We start from the raw sequence: 23,704 nt of genomic DNA, 5'->3' as shown, positions 1-23,704 counted from the left end.
ACACACACACACACACATACACACAAAGCAACAGGCATGAAGTTTCACCTACCATTGAAATACCATGAAATACTATTTGTATCATTGATATTGGTTTCAATGGATAGTTTCAGTCTGGATTTAGTAGGTTTAGATGCTGTTTAGGGAGTGCAGAGTCATTTTCATTTCCCAGTCAAGAAAATATTTAGGGGGAAACACACACACACACACATACACACACACACCACTGAAACAGGGTGGAATAGTATTTGTATCTGTACCAATAAATAGATTTAGCAGGGATTTAGCTGGTTTAGATGCAGAGTCCTTTCCATCTTACCAAGAAAATATTCAGGGGGAAACACTGATAGAGATGTGCACCCACACACACACACACACACACACACACAAACACCTGAAAGCACTTGAGTGACTACTTTGTTCAGAGGCCTCTTTGTCCTGCAGCAGATCAAACACACAAACGCCGCACCCATTGAACAACACAGCAGATTCTCTCACTTTTTCCAACCTCTCATCCGCTCTTTCCTCCTCTTCCTCCACTCCTCTTTCTTCTCCCTCCCTGAAATCGCTCCATCCCTCCAGGCGAGCGCATTTTCAACATCGACAGCGGCCGCAACGCTCCGCTCCACTCCCCTCCGTCCGAGCACTACACCATCATCTTCAACACCTTCGTGCTCATGCAGCTTTTCAACGAGATCAACGCGCGCAAGATCCACGGAGAGAGAAACGTGTTTGACGGCATATTCGCCAACCCCATCTTCTGCTCCATCGTTCTGGGGACCTTCGCCGTGCAGGTAAGATGAAAGGCGAAAGGGAGGTTGGAAAGCGGAGAGGGAGAAAAGAGAAAAGTGGTTGTTACTCAGTGATTTTGGTGATTATGGTGACTGTATTTCTAAAGCAACATATAACATGAATGTCATCCACTGATGGAAACTGTGTTTTGCTGATGGCCTAGGCTGTTTTCACCACCTTCTGTAGTTTGGGTTATGACGCAGATCTGGAAAGTGTCTGGAAAAGTATAGAAAATGAATGTCATGATCATTTCCAGGTCTTGAAAAGAAGGGAAGGGAATTGCACAGAGCTAGTTGATAGTCATGTTGTCCTGCTGCTATCAGCATACATCACACTCCAACCCCATTTTCTGTCCTATGGTACTAGGGACCTTTGCTGTGCACATAAGAATGAACAATGAGGAGATTCAAGATTCAAAACTTTACCATCCCAACCACAGTATGTAAGGGATGTTTGTTGATTCTACTCACAGTGAATACAGAAGAGACGCATTGAACAGGGAATTGTCGGCACACAAACACAGAGGCAAGCAAACAGAGAACAGCCGAGACAGCGTTAGAGATGGGGATAGAGAGAAGAAGAGGGATAGTCTCCAAACCTCTTTCTTGCTCTGTGGTACTGGAGGGAGAAGCGAGAGAACAGAGAGAGCTAAAGGGGGGATGGGTGATTTTGGAGTGAGAGAGCGAGGGAAGAGAGTGGAAAGATACAGTTCAGAGGGATTTAAAAAGGGAGAGATGACAGAGATGAGTGGAGGCAGCCTGAGAGGTGGAAGAGAAAGAGACAGAGAGAGAGAGAGATCAGTAAGAAAGATTGATCTGCCCTCTCTGTAGGATATTATTACAGTACGTGATACACTATATCATACTCCAAATGAAAGTTATGACTGTGCAGTATAGTGTTACGATGATACTGACTCTGATAAGCCTTGTTCCTGGTATAAATGATCATGTTACTGTTTAAAATGCTGTCCCTACAACCACAAGCAAACAGACCTTGTGTACTGTAGAGATTTTTGTCACTGCGGTCCGGGTTTAAAGAACCACAGTGAAAACAAGCCTCAGGATTGTGCTTATTATATTGGAACTCTTCATATTCCTAAATATGAACTTGTCAAACAAATTCAATCAATCATTTGTACGGAGTGTCAAATGAGTTAGAGTGGAAGTTGCAAAGCTTACTGTGGCTGACGTCATTTGTTCCCAGCTTAGTATTTCCCCTGTAGGAAATTACACAAATAACGCTTCATAACACTAATTTGTGACATTTCAGTGTGCTGCCTTTCCAGTGGAGACTGCAGTAGACGCAGTAGATAGGAAAAGGGGATATGGGCATCATGTTATCCTGTAATGGTCCTAGTATGGATACACATAACATAACATTTTTATATTATATTAAAACATTTTATGTTGCCATGCCATGCCAAATTCTGCATATTGTGACCAGACTTAACGAAGTAATGTCTTTATAATGCGAACAGGCATTAAGAGAGACTGGTAACATTGGTAATGAGTTAGCTGTACCCATAAATACTCTGTATCTATAGATCGTAATAGATAAAAAATGTCTGCCTGTGCCTGTAATGCGCCTCTCCTGTAGATTGTTTTCGATGCAGCAGGGATCGGCGTTACAGTGATAACATCTTGTATTTCCTATTTCAGGTCGTGATAGAGTAGAAGGGAGAGGTGTTCACTGATGACGCATCCCGGTGGTTTTGTTTTTACAGTACAGATTGCGATCGATACAGCAGGAATGGATGGCGCAGTGATGATTTTCTCCCCTGACGTTGTGTTTCTCAGTGCGACAGTATCCGAGAGTAACCCCTCCCCTCTCTGTGTTTCTGCTGTAGGTCGTGATCGTGCAGTGGGGAGGGAAGCCCTTCAGCTGTGCCCCTCTCAACGTGGAGCAGTGGCTCTGGTGTCTGTTTGTGGGAGTTGGAGAGTTGCTCTGGGGGCAGGTGAGTAGCTCTTCAAGCTGCTGAGTCAAACCACACCGAGCTCGTGTGGGCTGACAGGCCTGCTTTACACACACTATAGCTTTTCCCCAGAGATGAAGCCAAGGAAACATTTTCACACTGACCTAGATAATTCTATTCTATTCTATTATATTCAATCTGTTCTGAAATTGACAATTTAAATGATCTGGTATTATCTGATCCAATTTGTAAAAGTACACTTTTGGTGGACATACTATATAATTGGAGGAAGACACAACATCCCAGTAAAACGGTACAATAGCGTCTGCTGGTCAAATGACTAGTGTTTCCATGTGTGTTACCTGGGCGACAGCTGATCGCCACGGTGCCGACGGAGCGGTTGCCATGCCTGAAGGAGGCGGGGCTGGGCCTGGAGCCCGGGGAGGACGAAGGGGAGGAGCTGGCGGAGGACGAGGAGGAGATTGACTGCGCTGAGAGAGAGCTGCGCCGCGGACAGATCCTCTGGTTCAGAGGCCTCAACCGCATCCAGACCCAGGTACTGTTGGACTGGACCACCAACACAACCATAACCCAAACACTCTCTCAGTTAGTTACACCCAAAGGTGTCCAGATACCACTACAGCTCAACCAGCAGTTGTATCAATCAGAGGCTTCACATGGTCATGGTACACACGCAGTTTGTTTAAGGTGATTTATAAGTAGATGGGAAATGTGCAGAAACATCAAAACCAGTGACAATGTCAGAATAATAATGCCAATACTGTTGCTGAATTGCATAGCAACACTGCCCAAATAAATTGTCAGTACATCATGGCCCCTTTACACACCAACATATTGGGCCTTCAGTCTGCTGCAATACTGTGTAGTTCATCACTAAAAACTGTTATTTGCATTTCATCGTGATTCCTCTTTGACAGATATGCCATAGTAGATAAGTCAAGGTATTTTGCCTCCTTTCTTCTTACTCTTCAAAAGTCAATCTCTCTCCTTCTTTCTGTCCTGTTCCTCTGACTCGTGCCAAACATAATGATTCAAGTTTTTCTCTCCAGCACAGCTAACTTTTCTGTTCTGCTCAAATGTCTTGAAATGGCTTTCTCTAACTCTGTTGCTGGAAGTGTATTTTAGACACTCGTAAAGTAGTGTGAGAGACTACTGTGTGAGAGTGTGTGTGTGTGTGTGTGTTCGGCTGTGCGTGCTCAGCTGCACGCGTCTGCGTGGTTGTGTTTACACATACAAGCCAGGCTAAGTAGACAGGCTGTTGACTTGCTTGATTACTTTAATTGATCGATTCTCACACTGCTTTATGTGAGAGTGTCTGCAGCACGGACATTAAGTCAGCAAAACAACATCAACATGAACAACATTAAGGGTGATCACTATCTACTAACAGCCTCCTAGCAGGGTTAAAGAGGCAGTCCAGACTCTCTGCTTGAGTGCCTATCTTTGCGTAAAGTGGTCAATTTTTCATTAAGAGGGTTTGTCTGAATGTGTGGACAGACACACACACACACACACATACACATTCATTATACTGTCAAATCTCTTCACTTTTTCTGTTTTGTACATATTTATTTACACTCCCATTATTTATACAATTCTGAAGTTTGTCAGTAACATCCAGAAAGAAAAGAACATCTTCCATCATAGGGGGTTTGGAGTCCTTTCTAATGTGCCATGAAAACCACACACACACACGCACACACACACCCAGACTGGGCTTTCCTACCGTCACTGAGTGTTGCTGTTTTGTCTCTGTCCTACAGATGGAGGTAGTGAGCACGTTCAAGCGAAGCGGTTCGTTTCAGGGAGCGGTGAGACGGCGCTCCTCTGTGCTCAGTCAGCTCCACGACGTAAACACTATCTCTACCCCCTCTCACGTAGCTCTCTCCACCGCAACAGCCAATACCAGCCCAGCCCCCGGGAGTGAGTCCGCCGAACGCACGTACACACATACACACACACACACATACACGCATACATTCACGCATGCAGTCAGTCACTCACTTCCTCTCTCTCACACACACTCTTTCATAGACACACACACACACACACACACACTCACGCACACTGCTGCACGGCACGTGGACTGCAGTATTACTCTCTATGGTTGTGTTCCCTCCGGCTCGCTCGCTGCTCGTGTGTGTGCATTGTCTCCTCTCTTCTCTACTCTCCCTTTTCAAACAGCACCCAGTCCCGACCGGCTGTGTCCCGGTCTATTCTGGTCTGGTCTGGTCTGGTCTGGTCCCATTCCAGTCCAGTCCCAGTCCCAGAGTCTTGTTTTGTTGTTCTGTGTCGGTTGGTGCGGGAGGTCGGCTCGCCGTTCTCTTTCTGCCTGAGAGGCCAGTGTCCTGACAGGAGAGGAGCAGCATGGAGATAGTTTTCACTTACACCTTGAAACTATTTGGGGTTTACAAAGTTGAATGAAATGAAAGAAGGTGATTTGAGGGGAGCTTGAGCATTGAAAAGAGCTTGATTTGCTCTAAGAAAGCATGGGTAGAGAATTTGGACGCAGCCCGAAGTTCAGAAAGAAAATGGCGGCTCTTCCTGCACTGTGTGTTATCTCCTGTCTGTGAATGAGGTCAAGCGTGGTTACTGTGGTTGACATTTATCTCCAACTCAGAAATGTGAAGGAGTGGTGTGATTATTTAATAAGCAACCTGTGATTATAGTACTGCTGTAGCGCTAACAGTTCTATAGTTTCTATTTAGAAAACACTATGATTTGATTCCCACTATGCTACAGAATGCATACTCATGACCAAATGGCTTTCACATGGCTTCTGCAGTTCTCCGTTAAACTGTAAACCTTCGAGTATAAAAGCCCCGTAATGCACTGCTGTTTCCAAGACTGTTACCTGTAAAGTGTCCTCTTCCTCTATCGCTCTAGCCTTCTTTTTCACTTCCTTCTGTTCCTCTCCTTTTAGTTCAGTGCTGCCATTGTTGTCAACTGTTTTTTTTTTTTTTTTCTGTAACAGTATTTCCAGCTCTGACGTCACAAGTTTGGCTCTCTCCTCCCTGATGTCTCCAAACGTACCGATTTCTCCCTCTCATGTCTGTTTCTTTGTCTCTCTCTCTCTCTTTCTCCATCACGGTTGTCACTCTCTCCTCTTTCCTCCATATTTGTGAGGTATTACAGGTTCCCCGTTTGCTTCACGTCAACAGAAATATTCTCTGAAATGTGTTATAATTGTTCATAAGTAGAGTTGTTCTTTTGTAGACACTTTAGAGGTATTTAGATTCTACCAGATCTAAATACAGGCTCTTGTGTAGCATACTGATAAGATTTCTTTAGTCGGTTTCTCTTCATTTTATTTTCTAATTCTATTTATTTGTGTCTTTCTTTGTCCTTTTCCTCATTCCTCTTTTTACTGTCATCCTTCCATCTCCTTAGTAGGGTAGTGTCCATCCCTCATGTTTTAACTTTATTTCTTTGTATGTCAGTTCTGCGTGCGTCTGTGTGTGCGAGTGTGTGTTTGCGTGCGTGCACGTGGACTTGCTGAGCCGTAGATTGGTTTCTGTGTGTTCTGTGTTTCCTCTGTCGGCGTGCGAGTGCATCTGTGTATGTGTACGTGCGCGCACCTGTGCTTGTATGCTTGTGTACGTGTGCGTGTGCCTGTGTGTGCATGCATGTGTGTGTTTGTGCTGTCTCTTCATTTCAGTCTACTCACGGTTCCTCCTCAGTTGCTTCTCTTTACCTTCCTTGCTCCCTTCCTTCCTTCCTTCCTTCCACCCTGCCTTCCTCCCCACTTTGCTCCATCACCAGTAGGTGTAGTTACAGAGAGAGGCTCACGTCGGTGCTGCTGACACCATATTGTTGGCTGTTTCCATCCTCTATAGACACTAGGAGTTACCTGGGCTTCGGTTAAATACTTTGGAAACACATCCTTCTCTCCATCACTTATAGCATAATTGCTTATATTCAGGGGAGCCCGAGCTTTGACGTAATCTGCAGCCTTAGCTGACTGATGGAAGGGGAGAATAAAAGGTAACATAGCTCATCTGAAGAAGGTGTGGAAGGAGGGATGTATTGTCAAAGTATTAGAAAAGGGTTCAGGTGCCGCCACTTGACAGGGGTGCCTTTAGTTTTAAGTTCATTGCTTGCTTTTTCTATTCTTTTCCCTTGATTTGAAGGGCTTGTTGTGTCCAAATCTGTTACTCAACAGTAGCATGACACATACTTGCATTTTGACCTTAAGTCATCCTCTTGTGGTTCAGTTTCTGATGAGAAGGCAAATGGATTTGGACAAACAAATGTGACGAGGAGGGAATGTGAAGGAGCAAGCATTTAACTTGGAGTTTAATGTACCCCAGGTTTGCTTTTCTTAATCACTTCATGTGGTTTGGAGGCAGCCCTGGGTCAAATGAAATTTGCAAATAATTATTTGCATTTGCTTTAAACTTCAGGAATCAGATGGGTGGGGTTTACGCATGAGGATAATTCACATGTCAAATAAACTTTCAGTCACAGAAAAGTCTACCAGACTGTCAAGTTCTTCCTGTGATTGCCTCAACTCTCTGCTCACCCACTTGTTGTATGCTCCTATGTGGCAAACCCCACCCCTCTGGTACTCCCAGCAACAAACAAACGCTACAAATTACTTGCAACTGCTGTTTGACCCTGGTCTAGTTTGAGGAAGTGATCAAGTGTGTTGCCAAGGCAAACTGACCTCTCCCCCTCCCCTGCTGCTCGGCCGCAGAGAGCCTCAGGGTTATTACTGAACTCCACTACCCAGAGTTCATTGCAAAGCAGACACGGCCCCCACACTTGGCACTGTGCCCCATTGCAGTATGGTGTGCGTAGTTCTGACGTGGACACCATCACCTCCCTGATTCTTACAGCCAAATCTGTCATCATTTGGTAAGGAAAGAGCCCAGAGAAAACTCAAATAATAAATACAATATTTGATAGAAATATCACTAAACAAGTAAGTGTTTCTCTGTTCCATATAACGTTGCTTTCTTCCACCTGAGCTGTGCTGGGCCCTAGCGATGCCTCTGGATCATTTGGACCGATCTATGGATCCAGTTTGTTTTCATTTCAGACTGGGCTTCCTAGTTTCATTTACCCACACATACATGGAAGGTTTCACAGGTGCTAGACTTGGGTGGGATTCAGGACAGAGATGGATATAGAGAGTTTGCTTTGGTCAGGAGGGATGGAGGGGAAGTAGAAAGGCTTTATGGGTTGAATCTCAAATCCATCCTCAGTTCCTCAATTCTTTGCTCACACTCTTCCATATTCAAAAAGAAGATTTCAGCCTTCTCCCTTAGTTTCTACTCCTTATACATGATGTGAAGAGGAGGCATGAAGAGGGTATGCAATGAATTGAGGAAAATTTGTTCAGATAATGCTATGGATTGGAGCGCGGCCATCTTCAAAGCTTCAGCCACAGCTATCCAGGGTGGGTGCTACTCAGTGTTGGGCCGCACGGCGGGAAACGGGAGCCATTAACCAGTCATCTACCTCACAGCTTCTCCCTGTGTTTCTGTTGCCGTTTCTTCTCATCAGCATTTGTTTTGCACACAGCAGCCTCTACCTCCCAGCGCCTATTTTCCTTCTCGTTCTTTAACCATCACGTTTTTCCATCAAGCACTGCTGAAAGAGCCGGCAGGGAGAGAGAGAGAGAGAGCGAGAAAAAGCAAGAGAGAGAGAGAGTGGGTGAGAGAAATAAGTAACTCAGCAGTGCCCTGGCCTACAGGCCTCTCTGGTCACTCCGTGGGCGTTATATACTCGAAAGTTTACTCTTTCCACGGAGACAAAATGAAAACAAACCAAGCGCTGACGAAGTGAGCAAGTAACATTCTGAAACCTTCTCAGTCTGCATGAGGTGTTTTTCTACTGTCTGACAGGCTCTTTGGAAAAACAGATAAGCACTGAACCTACTGCTTGACCGTCTGTCTGTCTGTCTGTCTGTCTGTCTGTCTGTCTATCTGTTTGTCTCTCTGTCCGTCTGTCTGTCTGTCCTGTATGCCAGAGTCATATATAGAGACTCTCCTCCTAGTTTGGCCAACTGCACCACCGGGCCCCATTCTGCTGCCTGACCATTCATCCATTCATAACCACAATTTGGATTCCGATCGGTGTTGCAGTCCATGTGGCCAAACTGTCTCTATGTACGGCTCTGCCTGCTCGTGCCTGTCAGTGTGTCTGTTTGCACTGGATTGTTTCTGTTTCTTTTTGAGCTCATGCTGCTTCTTTTCCTCTGTTTGGGCTTGGGGGAAGGGTGCATGGACTGACTGCCGTGGCAAAAGAATGTGTTGACGCACGCATACACCATACACTGCATAATATACCTTGAAGTGCACTCATAGACCTCACTCTGGAGTGTGTGTGTGTGTGTGTGTGTGTGTGTGTGTGAGAGAGAGAGAGAGAGCATGTAAGTGACAAAGATCTGATTCAGCATGACCTGGCTGCCTCTTTGTGTGTGACAGGGCTGACGCCTGCGTTGCGCTCCAACCTTTAAACCAATCACCTTCTGTTTCTAATAATCTAACCAATCACACACTGTTCTAACCTGCTGATTCTCTGTGATGTCACTTTTCTGTTTTGCAAGACTTGGTTTTTTTTTATCCTGCAGCAACTTCATCAGCATCATCATCATCATTACAATCATCCTGTCTCTCCTTTGTCTCGCTCACTGCTGCATGGCTGCAGTACATTTTGTGTGTGTGTGTGTGTGTGTGTGGAGTGGCTGACTGACTGACTCACTGTCTGGCTGTATGTGTGTTTGCACGTATGAACTAGCTTTCTTGAATAATCAGCACCCATGATTGACAGCTTGACAATGCATGTGGACGTCAACCTCCAAGTCACATGATGTGGAAACAGCTCATCCATTGGTTCACTCCCAGTTACGACCGCTGCTGCATGTATGTTTGTGTGCGTGTGTGTGTGTGTGTGTGGTCACTGCTATAGGTTCTTGCTGATTCCTTTTTCATTGTACATTAAACTAACACACTCACCCTCCATGCTTCTTCTTCATCTGTGTCTAACAACCATCCTCATCTGTGTGTGTGCATGTGTGTGTTCCAGTGTGCTAATGTTTGCGTGTTTGAGTGTTTTTCCCACTCATATCACCCCCCCTCCTCCCCCTCTAGCACACACACACACGCACACATGCCACGTGTGTATGATGCGGATGGTCTGCAGCTTCTGTGGTCTTTGTGATGGTGGCTCCTGAATGCTCTTGTCTTGTTTGGTCTGGTTGATCGTGTGGGAACTGACAAAAAACATGTGTCATTAGCCAACTCATTTTGGAACAGTTTGCTCATTGATTTTCTTTTCACTCTTGTCTTTAAGAGACACACAGGATCAGGTGGACGCTTGCTTAATAGTGTATTATTTGAGATATTTGCTCACCTTATTTGTGTTATCAAGGTTAAGGTGATTGCAGATTGAGTCATCCAAAATTTTGTAATAATGTCTTAAAATGCAAATATGTGCTCCAAAAATTAATTTCCCCATCACAAAACGATTACATGAAAGAGACATGACTAGAAACAGGCAGCACTTTGATATTGAACTAGCGTGGAGTGGTGGATGAGTGTATATACTTGCCTACAACTCTGGCGACCCTGGTCATGCCAAGAAGTTTCCTACTGTTTCATTTGTAGAGAAGGCGTTTCTCATGTAACCATGACCAAAGCCTCACTCTAACCTTAACCAAAGTTTTAGCTGCCTAAACCTAACCCTGACCTTCACCAAGTTGTTTTAGTTGCCTAAACGTAACCGTTAGCTAACCTTCTCATATGACAAACAGGTTAAAGTGGCATGCCCAATTCGTGCTATTGTCACATAATCCTTTTGTGGTGGAGGAATGTAATCTTCACATTAGCTGTGTCCAGAACATGTAATCTATGTTTCAGAGTTCAGTTCTGCCATTAAAGTTTGTCAGTTAGCCAACTTCCGCTCCCAAAAACTGTGGCTCTTTGAGGTTTAACTCAACCAATACGATTATTTCTGCATCCAGAGCAGCTCTGACTCAATGTTTGTATAACTAAAGCTCTAGTCTGCACAATGACTGTACCTATCAGTCCTATCAGGATTCCCTATCAGGAATACTGCTCTCTGTCTCCAAAAACTAGAGAAATACCAATGTGACCTTTGGGAGTCAGGAAGCTACCTTGAGAGGAGTCGTTGGTATAAACTCTGCCTGTAGCCACCTGGCCCTGAGTGTCCATCTGTCTGTCAGTTAGTCTGTCTGTCTGCCGGAGGACGCGTCTGTCTGTCTCTGGGTTTCCCTTGCCTCCCCCTCTCCCTTTCTTCCGTCTCACTTTCTCTTCTTTCTTTCTTGTACTCTCTCCCTCGTCCTCCCTCCTGTCCGGCAGATGCGAGTGGTGAAAGCGTTCCGTAGTTCGCTGTACGAGGGCCGGGAGAAACCGGAATCCCGAAACTCCATCCACAACTTCATGGCCCACCCGGAGTTCCTCATCAACGACCTCATCCACAACATCCCGCTGATCGACGACACCGACGTGGACGACGAATCGGAGCTCAGCAGATACCAGCACCTGCACCCGGCCCTCCGCAAGCCGCCGCCCCCTCCCACCCAGCCCCAGCCCCCGGCCCGCACCCGCCCCACCCGACCCTACCGCCAGTACAGCCTCCCGGTGACCCCTTGCAACAGGAACAACAACAACAACAGCAGCAGCAGCAGCAGCAGCAGCATCAGTTCAACGGTCGCCCACGGCAACAGAAACAGCAGCACCGCAGTAACTCCTAGCAACCGGAACCCCCACCACCATCACCACCACCAACACCACCACAACCATCATGGCAGGGACAGGCTGGCGAAACCCTCTCCCTTTCCCTCTCCCCCTCACCTGGCCCATCTCTACTGCGTGGAGACCTCCTTATAACTGAGCTGCAGGGGGTGGGGGGCAGAGGAGAAGAGGAGCGGAGTCATAGGGAGGGGAGGAGAGGGGGAGAGAGGGCTGAGGACACACAGAAGACATTTTCATCATATCCGATCTCCCTTATAACAAGCGCGGAGGAGGGAGCGAAGGATGAGGGAGGTGCAGGAGGGAGTGGACAATGGTTGACAACTCCCTGAGAACATTGCGACTTTCCCTCCCTTTGCCCTTGCTCCGGCCCTCTCAGTCTGACCCCCAACTCCCCCCCCCCCCCACCCGCCCACCCATCCGACCTCCCCGAACCCACCACCTCTCTACCGCCTCCCCCCCCCTCCAAAACGACGTCCCTCCCACCCTGACCTCACACACACACACACTCGTCATCCGCGCACAGGTCTGCTCTGGCTGCGGTTGTTGGAGCAACGGTGGGGTGGGGAGGGAAGGGAACGGGCACCGTCGGGTCAAAACTACACATCCCACAATGCATCAGCAGAACAGGGCCGTGTGGCTATGGGGGCTGACTCACTCTGTTTCTATTGGTGTTCATCATTAGCGTTCGTGTCACTCCCTACCCACCGACCTACCTGCCGTGACACCATTGTCATCATCATCATCATTTATCTGGTTATGATCGACAGCCACTTTGAAATCACTACTTTGCTTGCGATATAACTGACGCTTTGTTAAAGCTTTAACTACAGTTCAGTCATTTCCATTTATTTATTGATTTTATTTATTTCTCTATTTATTGGTGTTCATTCATTTCTTTCTTTTACATTTGTTTATTCATCTTTTTTCTCTCTGCTCTCATGCAAAAACCTTTACATCAATCAAACAATCATCATTTTTTTAATCTGTTAATTTTTTTTTAGGTTTCATTCCTCTCTCTTTCTCTCTTTCTATGTGTGTACGTGTATTGTCTTGTCTCTTCTGAAAAAAACTGACAAAAAACAACAAAAACAGAAAATGCAAACAAGGATACTGTTCATTTAAACCTAATAGTAATTAAATAATAGAATGGCTGCAAAAAAAAACAAGAAAAGGAGGGGGGAAATATATATATAGATATATATATAATTTCAGTGTCTGGCAACAACACACAGAACAATTCATGGCCATCACTGTTCTTTCTCCAACCCAGCCAATCCTTGAATGCCGCCCCATGAGTCCACATGACCTGTAATCCCACCTGCCCGGCTCTGACATGATGCAGTGGGCGGGACCTGATATTGATTTGACTCTGTGGTGTGCACCTGTATACATACACTCACCCCATACAGTGCTAACTTACTTTGCAGCCTCCCACCATGTCGATGAACTGAGTATGTATGATTACCGTTTATGGACTTCACCTGGGACGAGCCCGAGACGCGGCCCTCTTCCAGTCTTCTTATCTCTCTGTTACTCGCTCCATCATCTTCTCTCTTGCTGTTCCTCGGTCCGGTCGTCGTTTCGAAATCTTTTTCCTCAGCTCTCTTTCTCTCGTCCGTCTCTCTTCTGGTCTCTCGCCGTTGGGTGTGTCGGCGTCTTTGAGTTGGTTTAAAAGCTGAATGCTTGTGAAGCATTAACCCTTTAAATGCCATCAATCACACAATGCACAGGCGATGGCCCTTTAAGACTGACATGCACTCACTCACACGTCCACCCGCTCCTGCTCACGCGCCATCGGGTCGTCTCCATCGTGTAGCGTTGTCCTCTACTCATCTCCGTGTGTATTGTGGATATAAAGCGACAGAGATTCTGTTTCGTTTCACCTGTTCAGTCCAGCCATTTTGAAGGAGAAGAAATCAGTGTACACTGTTGAGAAGCAACCGACCACTTCAGCAATCAGACCCATGTCTGATTATGTCAACGATCCCCTTCAGTGGCCAGTTTTTGCTCCGGCCATCAGGCTCAAAGCCCACTCAGATCAGCAATCTGGCCAGTGAGAGCTTGTATGTCATGTCCTTGTTTCATTACTTCAGCAAATACTGTGCATTCCCCTTCACCATCGTGTACGGTTTGCTGATTGGGAACCTTAAGATGCCGTATTATCTTGGAGCCATCCAAAATAACAGGGCATATAACATATTGCACGAGCAGATCCCAACGAAACAGTCACAGAGAACATATTGATAGCCGCCCATATGACAGCGGGCGTAGCGTTCATGACATCAACACATTCCACCCACATTTCGCCTATTCCACCTCTACATTCCATGGAACATACAACATTCCAAATGACCTCATCACATTCCAGACTGGGTGTGAGAGTGCCCTCCTGTATCCCATGTTGCACTAGGTGTGGGCGAACCGCTGACGTCATGTTGCCTCGGAGCGTGACTGCAATGCAATGCAACCCCGGAGCCCCCCCCCCTCCACCGCCGCCCCCACCTCCCTCTCCCCTCTCCCCCTCCCTCCCCTCCTTCAGTTATCTCCCGACGAGCCCGAAATCCCCGAGTTATCGACGGGTCCCACCACCAGAGCGAGGCAGGGGCAGACAATATGCAACAGACTGCCATGTCAACAGCTGTACCCAGACATAGAATTAGACAAAATGTACAACACGGACGTTCAATACATGCAAATACGGCGAGAGAAACATGTCTGTCCTGCTAGTTCTATTTCTGGATGCGCGCGGGGCTCTCTGGGAAACACCCTTACCTGTATAGAACTCTGTCTTCTTGAATGCCCATCATCATCGCCGCCGCCCAAAACCGGCCTGTCAGAGGGCAGGTGGGTGGCGGCATTGTATTGGTCTGTCTGTTTTGAAGCATGCATTTGGTATCATTAATGTCACTCTTTATGTGTTGGTAAATCATTTAGGCTACTGTCACTACTGTGTGCTATGATCTCTCCACATCTGCTCTCTCCTCTCTCTGACACACACGCACGCACACACACACACACACACACCCACATCCTATTCTCAGTCTAACCTGATCTATTCTATTTCAGCACCTCTTAGCACAGCTCTATCAATGCTTTCTACAGTCTACAAAACACACACGCATACACACACACACACACACACACACACACACACACCAACAGGCAGATAATCTACAATGGTGTAAATTCGACTGTCCAGTTCCAGCCATCTCTGTCCATCTGTCCAGCCACGTTACATCATGATGTTGTGAGACAATTTCACAGGAGGGAAAACACAATGTGAAAAAGAATATATTATAATATATTTACTATCAAAGTTATAAACTAGAAAAACAGTTCCTGGAGAAACTGTGTGGGCTTGCTGCAAACAGCTGGAAGTAAAGGGATACAGGTCAGTCAGTTAGACGGGTGATTAGACAGGTAGACAGGTCTGTTAGACAGGTAGTCAGTGAGACAGGTGGTCAGTTAGACAGTTGGTTAGTGAGACAGGCAGTTACAGGTCAGTCAGACAGGTGGTCAGTTAGACAAGTGATTAGACAGTTGGTTAGTGCTTGCAGCAAGCCCACTAATTATTGTACAACTGCACCACTACTGTACAGATCGCCCAAATGTGCACATGTGCATCTTTGATTTACAGGTACTAAGTTCCTGTTACACTTTTATTTATTTTTTTGATGTTTCTTTCTTTATTTTAATCCTATTGCTTTTTGTAAAGAGAGGAACAACAAAATGGAAGCGCTTGTATATTATGATTATTATTATTATTATTATGATTATTATTGATTTTCTCCACCGGTGCTCCCACTGATGGAAAAAAAAAAAAAAAAAAAGGACAGTTGCACATTCTCCTGAGCATATTCTGAGGGCTGTGTTTTCTGTCCACTGAACAGCCCCTGAAGTGTGCAGAGGTGTGGAGAAGCTTAGTCTCTCTTAAGACCAGAGACACCACTCTGTAAATAGAGACCAGGAGATACAAAGTGTACCTCATTATACCTTGTATTATGATCTACAGGACTGGACAAAGAGGGGACCCAGGGAGGATGGAGAACTGGAGGGTGACGCAGAGCTAGAGACTGCAGAAGTGCAGCGCATCCGTGGCGTGCGTTGTTTAGGCTGCTCTTTTAGATCTGCTCCAAGTATTTTACTGCCATGTCACGACGGGAAGAAATTAAGGTTTTACATTATTCATTATACATACTGTTGTAAATATTGTGTGTGGAATGGTCCCCCTTCTTGCACATTGCAGTGCTGTTCCGCAGACAGAAAATGCAGCCTTAACTGTGCTGAAATGAAAAAAGACCAAAAAAAAAAAAAGAAGAAAAAAGAATATAAAGACTATTGAATATATTAAAGAGTTACCTGCCTGTTATTTAAGCGAATAAATATCTATATATGAGGAAGAACACACCTGTATACTGTAGACTAAAACTGTATGGAAATCTAAGAGAATTTAATGGGAATAAGTCCAACACCTTTTGTCTGTATGAAAGAAAAAATACATCAAAGTATTCTACAATAATAACTTTGACAAAGTCTGTGTGGCTCTGTGTTGTTTGTTCACACTGGTGCAAGGCTGCACCAAGCAGTTTCTTTTATCCTTCTGAAACTGTAAAGGACCAACTTCAACAGCAGAGGGCAGTGTGCCTCTTGTTATCGCCAAAATGCAAAACCAGACAAAATATTTTCACTACTAAAGTTGAACATAAAACACTCATAATCTATCAGGAAGCCATGTGTCTGATTACAAACTTAAATAGAGACTAAAAACCGTATTTACAAGCTTCTGTTTCGCAGCCTATCCTGAAGGTGGCCGTGTTCCAGGTAAAGTTGCCAGATATTGCAGAGGGAAGCAATGTAAGGAAAAATCCTTTACAGGCCGCCCCACTACAACTAACGCTAATCAAATATAAGCCCAAGCAAATCCGCATTTGTTTGTTAAGGAAAACGTCTCAGTTTTTTTTGTTGCTTATTGTATTGTGAATATGCTTTTGTGACAAATAGGCTTGTGGCATTATGGACAACTGCATAGCCTAAACCAAATGAATAGACTGAAATCAAATTGCTCGTTTCCTACATGAGCATTATCCACTCCTTCCATATCCAGGTCTCCGGTACTGTCCATTTATCCTCCTACTTCAGAAAGCGCTGCTGGCCACTTCATAACGAAGTCTCATCCATACATTTCTATCTCACCTTAGAGGGACTGTCTGAGGACGGTTGTAGTGACCTTACTGCGCTTGTCTTTTCATCTCTTGAGTATAATTTTAATATTCCTATATGGATTTAGTTTGTATCATGTGTATAGTACCATTACAAACTTTACAATGGGATTACTTTTTTGTTAACGATGTTAACACAGTGAGGCAATTGGATTCTCCTAAACCTGCTATAGCTTGTTTCTCATGTTACAGTTCACTTCAGTGTTTTTGTGATAGTTCAGTTGATAATGGTCATAATATTGGATATGTAACACTATTAGTCATGACAGTGATACAGCCTGTGTGTTTAATGCTTGCGGAGACTGTACTTTCCTGTAGCAGCCGTCACGAGCCGGACTTGAAGCCTTCAGTCCTCTGCCAGCATGGCAGCCATGGGCCAAAAGACAACGTAACTCATCTAGTGAGTTGGACCTACCTCAGTTACATCACACTGGCATCATTATGGTCAACGGAGACTTGCATGGGCCTTTATGCCTGACCAAGTGAAACTTTCATTCATATAATCGTCATCCTAAATAAATTCAACCCAAGTAAACTTAAAATGCTCAACATCTAACAAAATCTAGTCAAAATTATGTAAAATATAGCAATAATTGAGTGCAGCTGAGGACCTTTGGTCATTAGCCCATGATGGATTCAGGGCATGGAGTATTTCAAACAGTTCAACAAAATGAGTGCTGAATTAATTGTAAAACAATACCATCTTCTAAATGAGATTCACCAAGCTTCTTTTTAAACCCGTAGCAAGTTTAATGGTTTGTTGGCTTCAAGTGGACACAACTATATTTTATAAGTCCAAGCCAAATCATTTGAGTGGGGACTTCTTGTCCAAGATGTATTTAGTAAACCCTACATTTCTAAGTGTTTTGATGCTAAAGTCAGAGTGAAACGTTTTGCAATTTAGTAATCAAGTGGTGCCTAAACTGAGCACTGTAGCAAAACTCTCCACCTGGACATGGCATCATGGGTGTCTACACCCACTTAACGCCAAACATAAAACTCCATTATGAAAACATGAATTCCATGATATAAATGTTTGGAGGTGAACTTGGTGAACCCTACTCAACCTTACTGTGACAAGTAATGTTGAGTAGGTACAGTAAAAAAAAAAGGTAACAACCAGAATCTAATGTCTTGAACAGGACAAGAAATGTGTGATACATTCCTGCAGTTTTGTCAAATGACCTTGACCCTGTTGTAAAATCCCCATTACAAATGGATCAATATCAATCTAAGGGGTTTTGCTCCCCAACTGAAGCATACTTCAAAACCCAATATTTCAAGACCAGCTGGAACCTAACTTCACTATCACTGAAGGATTCAGCATCCAGTGCATCTGAAAAAGTTGCCTAGACACTCCTGAATTCACTGAAGAAAACAATCACAACAATGCTATTGAAATCTGAAGTCATTTCTTGATTAGTTGCTACATGGTACCATATAAAACAGACATTACCAAAAAAGAAATCTCCATTTCATTTTTTTTAAGCACCAAGAAGTCATATCACAGCTTTCAATTACTTTCTTTAGGCAACATTTTCAGATACACTGGATGCTTATGGCAATGCCCAGTCAGCACCAAATGGACACCAAATATCTTGGTGAAAAAAGAGCCCATCTGAGGTGTAAACTCTTATGAAGGCAAAAATTGCAGAGGACCCACATCTAAAATACTGGTGATGCGTAATGTCCCCCAAGTAAAAACAGGAAATGAAAACAAAGAGCTGAGTGAAACGTTAAAATGTTTCCACAACTTGGACTTGATACACTTATGATTTATTGGTAGTATTAAAGAAATGAAAGAGGACTACCACTTTATTTAAGAATTCACATGTTACTCCAATGGTCTGGGACCACCCACGCAGCATCTGGGCACATGGCTCTTCCAACACCAGAACCTCCTAACCTATGATGTCACAGCGATGTATAGGCTGGGGCTGCTAAACTCGTCATCAGCATTAATTTGGCTGACTCTGAACACTGTCTTAACTTTAACTTCCACAAGTGTCACATTCTGAAGGAGAACTACAAAATTATCACAGGCGCCGTCAGTGGCCTATTCCTTCCAGAATAATTATTGGTGAGGTTTCATAGATTGGGACAAAGCTCAGAGGAGAAAAGGAAATATTCACAAATACAGATGGAAAACCCACCTTAAAGCAGCACTGACAGTTGCTTGTTCAAATGAGGCAAGTAAAAATGCACAAGTCTTTCATAAAACTAGAGTCCAGTGAGCAAAACGACCATCTGCTAAGTCAAGCAACACTTGTGGATTTCATTTGTGGAGGAAACAGCTCCACAAAGTATACCTACATGACATCACAGAATAGTGTCTTGGCTAGAGACTTGCTCATGTACATAAACCTTGGCTAAGCTGTCTAAAAGTGATGTTGAACTTTGGTAGTACTTTGGGTTGTGTAGCTTCCTGGCCATGATAAAACAAAATCGGCGATTCTGTTATATGTTGCTCCGGCAAGGGCAACTGGAGGTGTGTGTTATTTTCTCTCTCCGTTCACTGCCATTGTATGGAGGAACAGGTCTCAAAATCACACTTCCAGCACATTAATGAGCACAAACAAAGCAGATTCTGACAATATATATATATTTAAAAAAAAAAAAAATAGTAATGCTGCTGAATTGCTGTTCTTGTGCAAACTGAAAGGTTTAATAAACAGAAAGAAAGCAAAACAATTCAGCAGCATGACTAGTTTTTCTTTTATATATTGTCAGATTCCGCTTTGTTCGTGCTTGTTTATGTGCTAGAAGTGTGATTTTGAGACCTGTTCCTCCATACAATGGCAGTGAACGGAGAGAGAAAAAACGCAATTCTCCAATTGTCTTCACAGGAGCAACAGATAACAGAATTGCTGATTTTGGGGGTTATATCATGACTAGGGAGCTACACAGCTTAACGTACTACCAAGGTTCAACATCTTTTCAGATCATGGGGACAATATGCACATTCTGTTTTAGGGTGTTTTTCACTTTGAGGCATTGGAATAACATCTGAACTCTGAAATTCAGTGGTGTCTGCCTTTAACCATGATGGGCCCTCTCCTAGCGCTTTGGGCTTCCATTCAAATGAGGTCTTGGTCATTTGTTTTGAGAACCTTTACCAGACTCGACCCAAATGTTCAGGAATAGTAAGACCTTTATCTGCAGAGCTTGCTGTTTAGAAAGAGAAAAAGAGATGCATTAATATCAACAGCACAGAACAAGACGCAGAGTAGATATTGTTAACTGAAAGCATACTGAAAATATGATTTATTTGTCAAACATATCCCCGAACCCATGTTCCTCAAACAATGCTTATTCAGATCAAAATTATATATACACATATTAACATTCTGTTACACACTTTCATATACAAATCTGGCGTTTTCACCACATCAACCAGATCATTTTGGAAGAGTTAAGCAATTACATTCCAAAATGTCAATATATACAAGACATAATTATGAGACCATTAAGCCTCAGTTATCATTGCTACCAGTAATGGAGCAGTTGTAGTCATCCCCAGATATATGCTGCATGAGCTACACTGCTGAGAGCTAAGGATGTTGTGGAGTATTGGTAAAATGCAGTCACTTACACCATTTGTTACCGATACTACCTTTAAAAAAATACCAGGCCACGTTGGCAGCAGCTTGTCCAGCCTCTTCAACTTCCAACAGCAGAATCCACTTTAGCATAAAGAAAAATAGGCGGCGCTAAATGAAAGTATTCTTTTGTACAATGGTGCTGGTTCACAAAGAGACCAATTTTAACCAAAAGACAGTATTTTAAGATTATTTTTTCCCTGGATCAGTTTAATTCCAGTTTGAAAGCCAATTTACTCTCAACTAAATCACTCCTTGTGAACCTTCACCTTCATCTTAACAGCTTCTTGTCATTATATTTAGGATACTTTGACTTAGGTCTTATTTACAGTTTAACTGCTAAGAGCATTTCATTATAAATGAAACATAAAAATCCAAAAGAAACAATTATAAAAGTACTCAAAATCAACTAACTCGGAACAAGAACAACTGTCTGTGGGGAAAACAACTAAGATCACTGCAGAACGCCTCAGGCCTGTGAGAAAAACAAAACAAGCATCTTTTCTTGTCTGATCCTTACCATGGAGTCAAGCAGGCAAAGGTGTTCTGAAAGCCACTCATCCCGCATGGTAGATCAACCATTACCTAGAAGAAAACTGTCAACAAGGTTTAGCAGTAACGAGTATTCATCGGCTTCATCACACTTCACAACATGCACATTTGTAGGTTCTTAGGTAATCATAACTAATTCAACAGTGTTCATCAAGCCCCATGAAGTTCATTACACTGAGCCATATCAAGTTCAGTCTCAATATCTGAAAACAGAGAGAAGTACTTGACCCTACATTTTGAGTGATGTGCTTGCACTCTCTGCACACTTAGTGCAGAACTCCACTGAGACGTGGTTCTTGTCCACGTGCAGACACACGCCGCCAGATGTCTCTTTCTCCTCCACTTTCACACGTTTCCTGGGCAGCGCGTAGTCGTGGTCGTTGGAGTCGGGCCCCTGGAAAAGCGAGGAAGATAATTTCATCCCATTCACACCGCTCAGCCTGGACAAGAGCTGGGCTAACATGCTCTCGTTGGCCAGCACGGCCCTCAGGTACCTGGTCTCATCTTCCAACTCCTCTACCCTCTTGGTCAACTGAGAGTTTTCCTGCTTGAGCGAGCGGTTCTCCGTCGACAGAAACCCGACTTTCTTCTCCAAGTCGCTGACATATTCTTTCTTCTTGAGGCGATTCAACCTAGCGGCGATGGCGTTTTTGTTGATCATGTGGCTGGACTGGTTGCGTTTGCTCTTGATCGTCAGGTCAGAAGACATTCTCTCTGGAGACGGGGTTGCTGATGCTTCAATCCCGGAATCAGGATCCTTGACACTGTACACACCCAAGTCTTCCAACCCAATATCGAAGAGCGGGGAGTCTGCATCTCTTTCAAATGTCCATTTTAGGTCTTCAATTCCAAAGAAGTCACCTATATCTAATCCAGCTGTGTCGATATCCTCAGTTGGCAAGCACTCTGATGGACTTGGGAGATGTTCTATTGTTTCCACAGCATCTGTGACTTCAACTTCGAGAGACTGCACCTCAATGTTGCTGATCGCACGGCCTCTTCTTCTGGTGATCATTGTGGCTTGTGGATGGGAGCACAAGCACACTCTCCAGAAGATATGTTGGAATTCCTTACCTGTGAAGACAGACAAGTGATATTTGTAATGTGTTACACAAACAATTAATAGGTTAACTTGACATGGTTCATGATTACAAATTAACTCATCAGTTCACTCAAGATATTCAGATATGTAACAAGAATTTTAAAAAGTGCATGAAATAATGGCATGAATACAAGAGAACATGTATTTAAAATGTGTATGTGGAATATTGTCGAACATATGTCTAAACATTTGAAAAGATCTTCAGTGGGTGTCATCTAAGCTAATAAAGTCTGCTCAAAATAACTGGCAGCCACCATTTTCTTTCAGACTGCAGCTAAACCTCCTTGAGCTATTACCCAGTTGAGAAAGGGCGCGTTAAATGCATTACCAACGTAACTCAAACGTTAAAGCAGGCCAACAGCCCAGACAGAAATTTTAGCACTGGACGGTTATCTAACGTTGCTTTGTAATTCACTTTATGTCCCACCTTAACCTCGCGTTAATAATGCAATCCAAAATAGTTACGAGTGGCAACTGTTTGACAAGTTAGCGTTATCGAAGTAGTAACGTTAGCTAACATTAGCTCGCCAACTAACGCTAGGCCCCAAAAAGCTAATACAGCTAGCTGTTAGGTTAGTTTGTCAATGGATAACGTAAATGTTCCAAGACTGAAGGCTGAATGCGTGCAGTTATTCCGAAAGGTGTTCAGATATAGAAAACACAAATTGTTCAGCACTTAATCCAAACTATGAATGTTTTAAAGGGTTTTGCAATTAATTACAGAACTATCTTTACCAAGCTTACTAAAGACACGCGGCTCTAAGTTAGCTAACAAAACCAATCTAGAATGACGCAGCATTTTGCAACCGATAACCTCGCTCTTTAAAACAGTACTTACCGTCTTGTATGAAAAAAAAATGCTTTGATAAATATCAGTATGGAGTCTTTCGATGGAGGCGTGTTGATTTGCAAATCGTCCTGCAGCTTGAACACAAAAACGACGACAATCGAGCGGTCAGACGGTTTTCGTTGACATCGACGTCAAGCAAGGCATAATTATAAACACTTCCGGTCATAACATTCAAAATAAAAGCCTTATTGACGAACATGCGTCACAGCCATAAATAATGTGAAATAGATAATACATTTAGGAAGGTATCGGTAGTGAATGAATATAAAATTGTCTTGTTTTCAAATGACATTTTCACAGCATATATTCTGTTTTAGACAAGAGTTGGTTTACCACACACACACACACACACACACACACACACACACACACAGTCATGGTCAGCTTTCATGTGCGCCCCCTACTGTAGAGGAGTATAAAGGTAAATGTTCTTTACATAATGGTGATGTAATAACCTTTACATGAATATTATCACTGAGCTAGTAAGTTCCCTCTTGATTCCTTCAAACCATGTGTTCCTACAATATGCCACTTCTCATCCCCATTTTAATAAGCAATTATATTTTAAACATAGTTCACCCTCCACTGCATCCATTATCATTGCTATCCAGAAAACTGTCATTTATCACCATTTCTATCCTTGGACTTTCTCACTTCTTCCATTGCAAAATTAAATTCATTACAGTAAATGCAAGAAATGTGGCTTTACCTAAAGGAATATACTAATCATCTCTACTCTTTGACTGTTTGATTGTATCTTACTTTTGTACAATGTTCTGTGTTGTTTTTCTGTATTTTTCTTATGTCTGTCTTTATGCTTTCTTGCCTGTAATTCCCTTCACAGTGTAAACATTTTGCCTGCTCATGCTGCATTGGCTGTTCTCCACATTAGACATCCTTTCCAAACCAACACTTCTGTGATTACTTACAGCTG

General features: G+C 43.7%; 2 protein-coding genes across 4 annotated transcripts in view; one reads left to right on the top strand and one right to left on the bottom strand.

The window, feature by feature from the left end:
• The window catches only part of atp2b3b (ATPase plasma membrane Ca2+ transporting 3b), a 30,440-nt gene extending 18,857 nt beyond the window's left edge, over positions 1-11,583 (top strand). The window contains exons 21-24 of the mRNA XM_071521289.1: positions 583-794; positions 2,639-2,746; positions 3,078-3,260; positions 11,053-11,583. Of these exons, the coding sequence (XP_071377390.1) occupies positions 583-794; positions 2,639-2,746; positions 3,078-3,260; positions 11,053-11,583 (1,034 nt within the window). The remainder of the gene's footprint in view (positions 1-582; positions 795-2,638; positions 2,747-3,077; positions 3,261-11,052) is intronic.
• Positions 11,584-19,470: 7,887 nt separating this feature from the next.
• crebzf (CREB/ATF bZIP transcription factor) lies at positions 19,471-22,895 on the bottom strand. 3 transcript variants are annotated; one of them, XR_011695244.1, is made up of 4 exons: positions 22,759-22,895; positions 21,052-21,892; positions 20,787-20,862; positions 19,471-20,350 (listed from the first exon to the last, which is right to left on the bottom strand). XR_011695244.1 is itself a non-coding variant. In XM_071521295.1 (2 exons), exon 2 carries the CDS (start codon positions 21,831-21,833, stop codon positions 21,048-21,050), a length of 786 nt encoding a protein of 261 aa, XP_071377396.1. In that variant the 5' UTR covers positions 21,834-21,892; positions 22,759-22,895; the 3' UTR covers positions 19,471-21,047. The 3 variants fall into 3 exon arrangements, 1 of the variants encoding a protein (XP_071377396.1); XR_011695245.1 differs by having other exon boundaries at positions 20,787-21,892; XM_071521295.1 differs by having other exon boundaries at positions 19,471-21,892.
• Positions 22,896-23,704: the final 809 nt, after the last annotated feature.

Source organism: Centroberyx affinis, unplaced genomic scaffold (genome assembly GCF_046629955.1).
Source record: "Centroberyx affinis isolate AG114_WGS23_722 - 3 ecotype Tasmania unplaced genomic scaffold, CSIRO-AGI_Caff_v1 ptg000880l_1, whole genome shotgun sequence".
Lineage (NCBI taxonomy): Eukaryota > Metazoa > Chordata > Actinopteri > Beryciformes > Berycidae > Centroberyx > Centroberyx affinis.
This window is presented reverse-complemented; position numbering and strand designations above follow the sequence as displayed.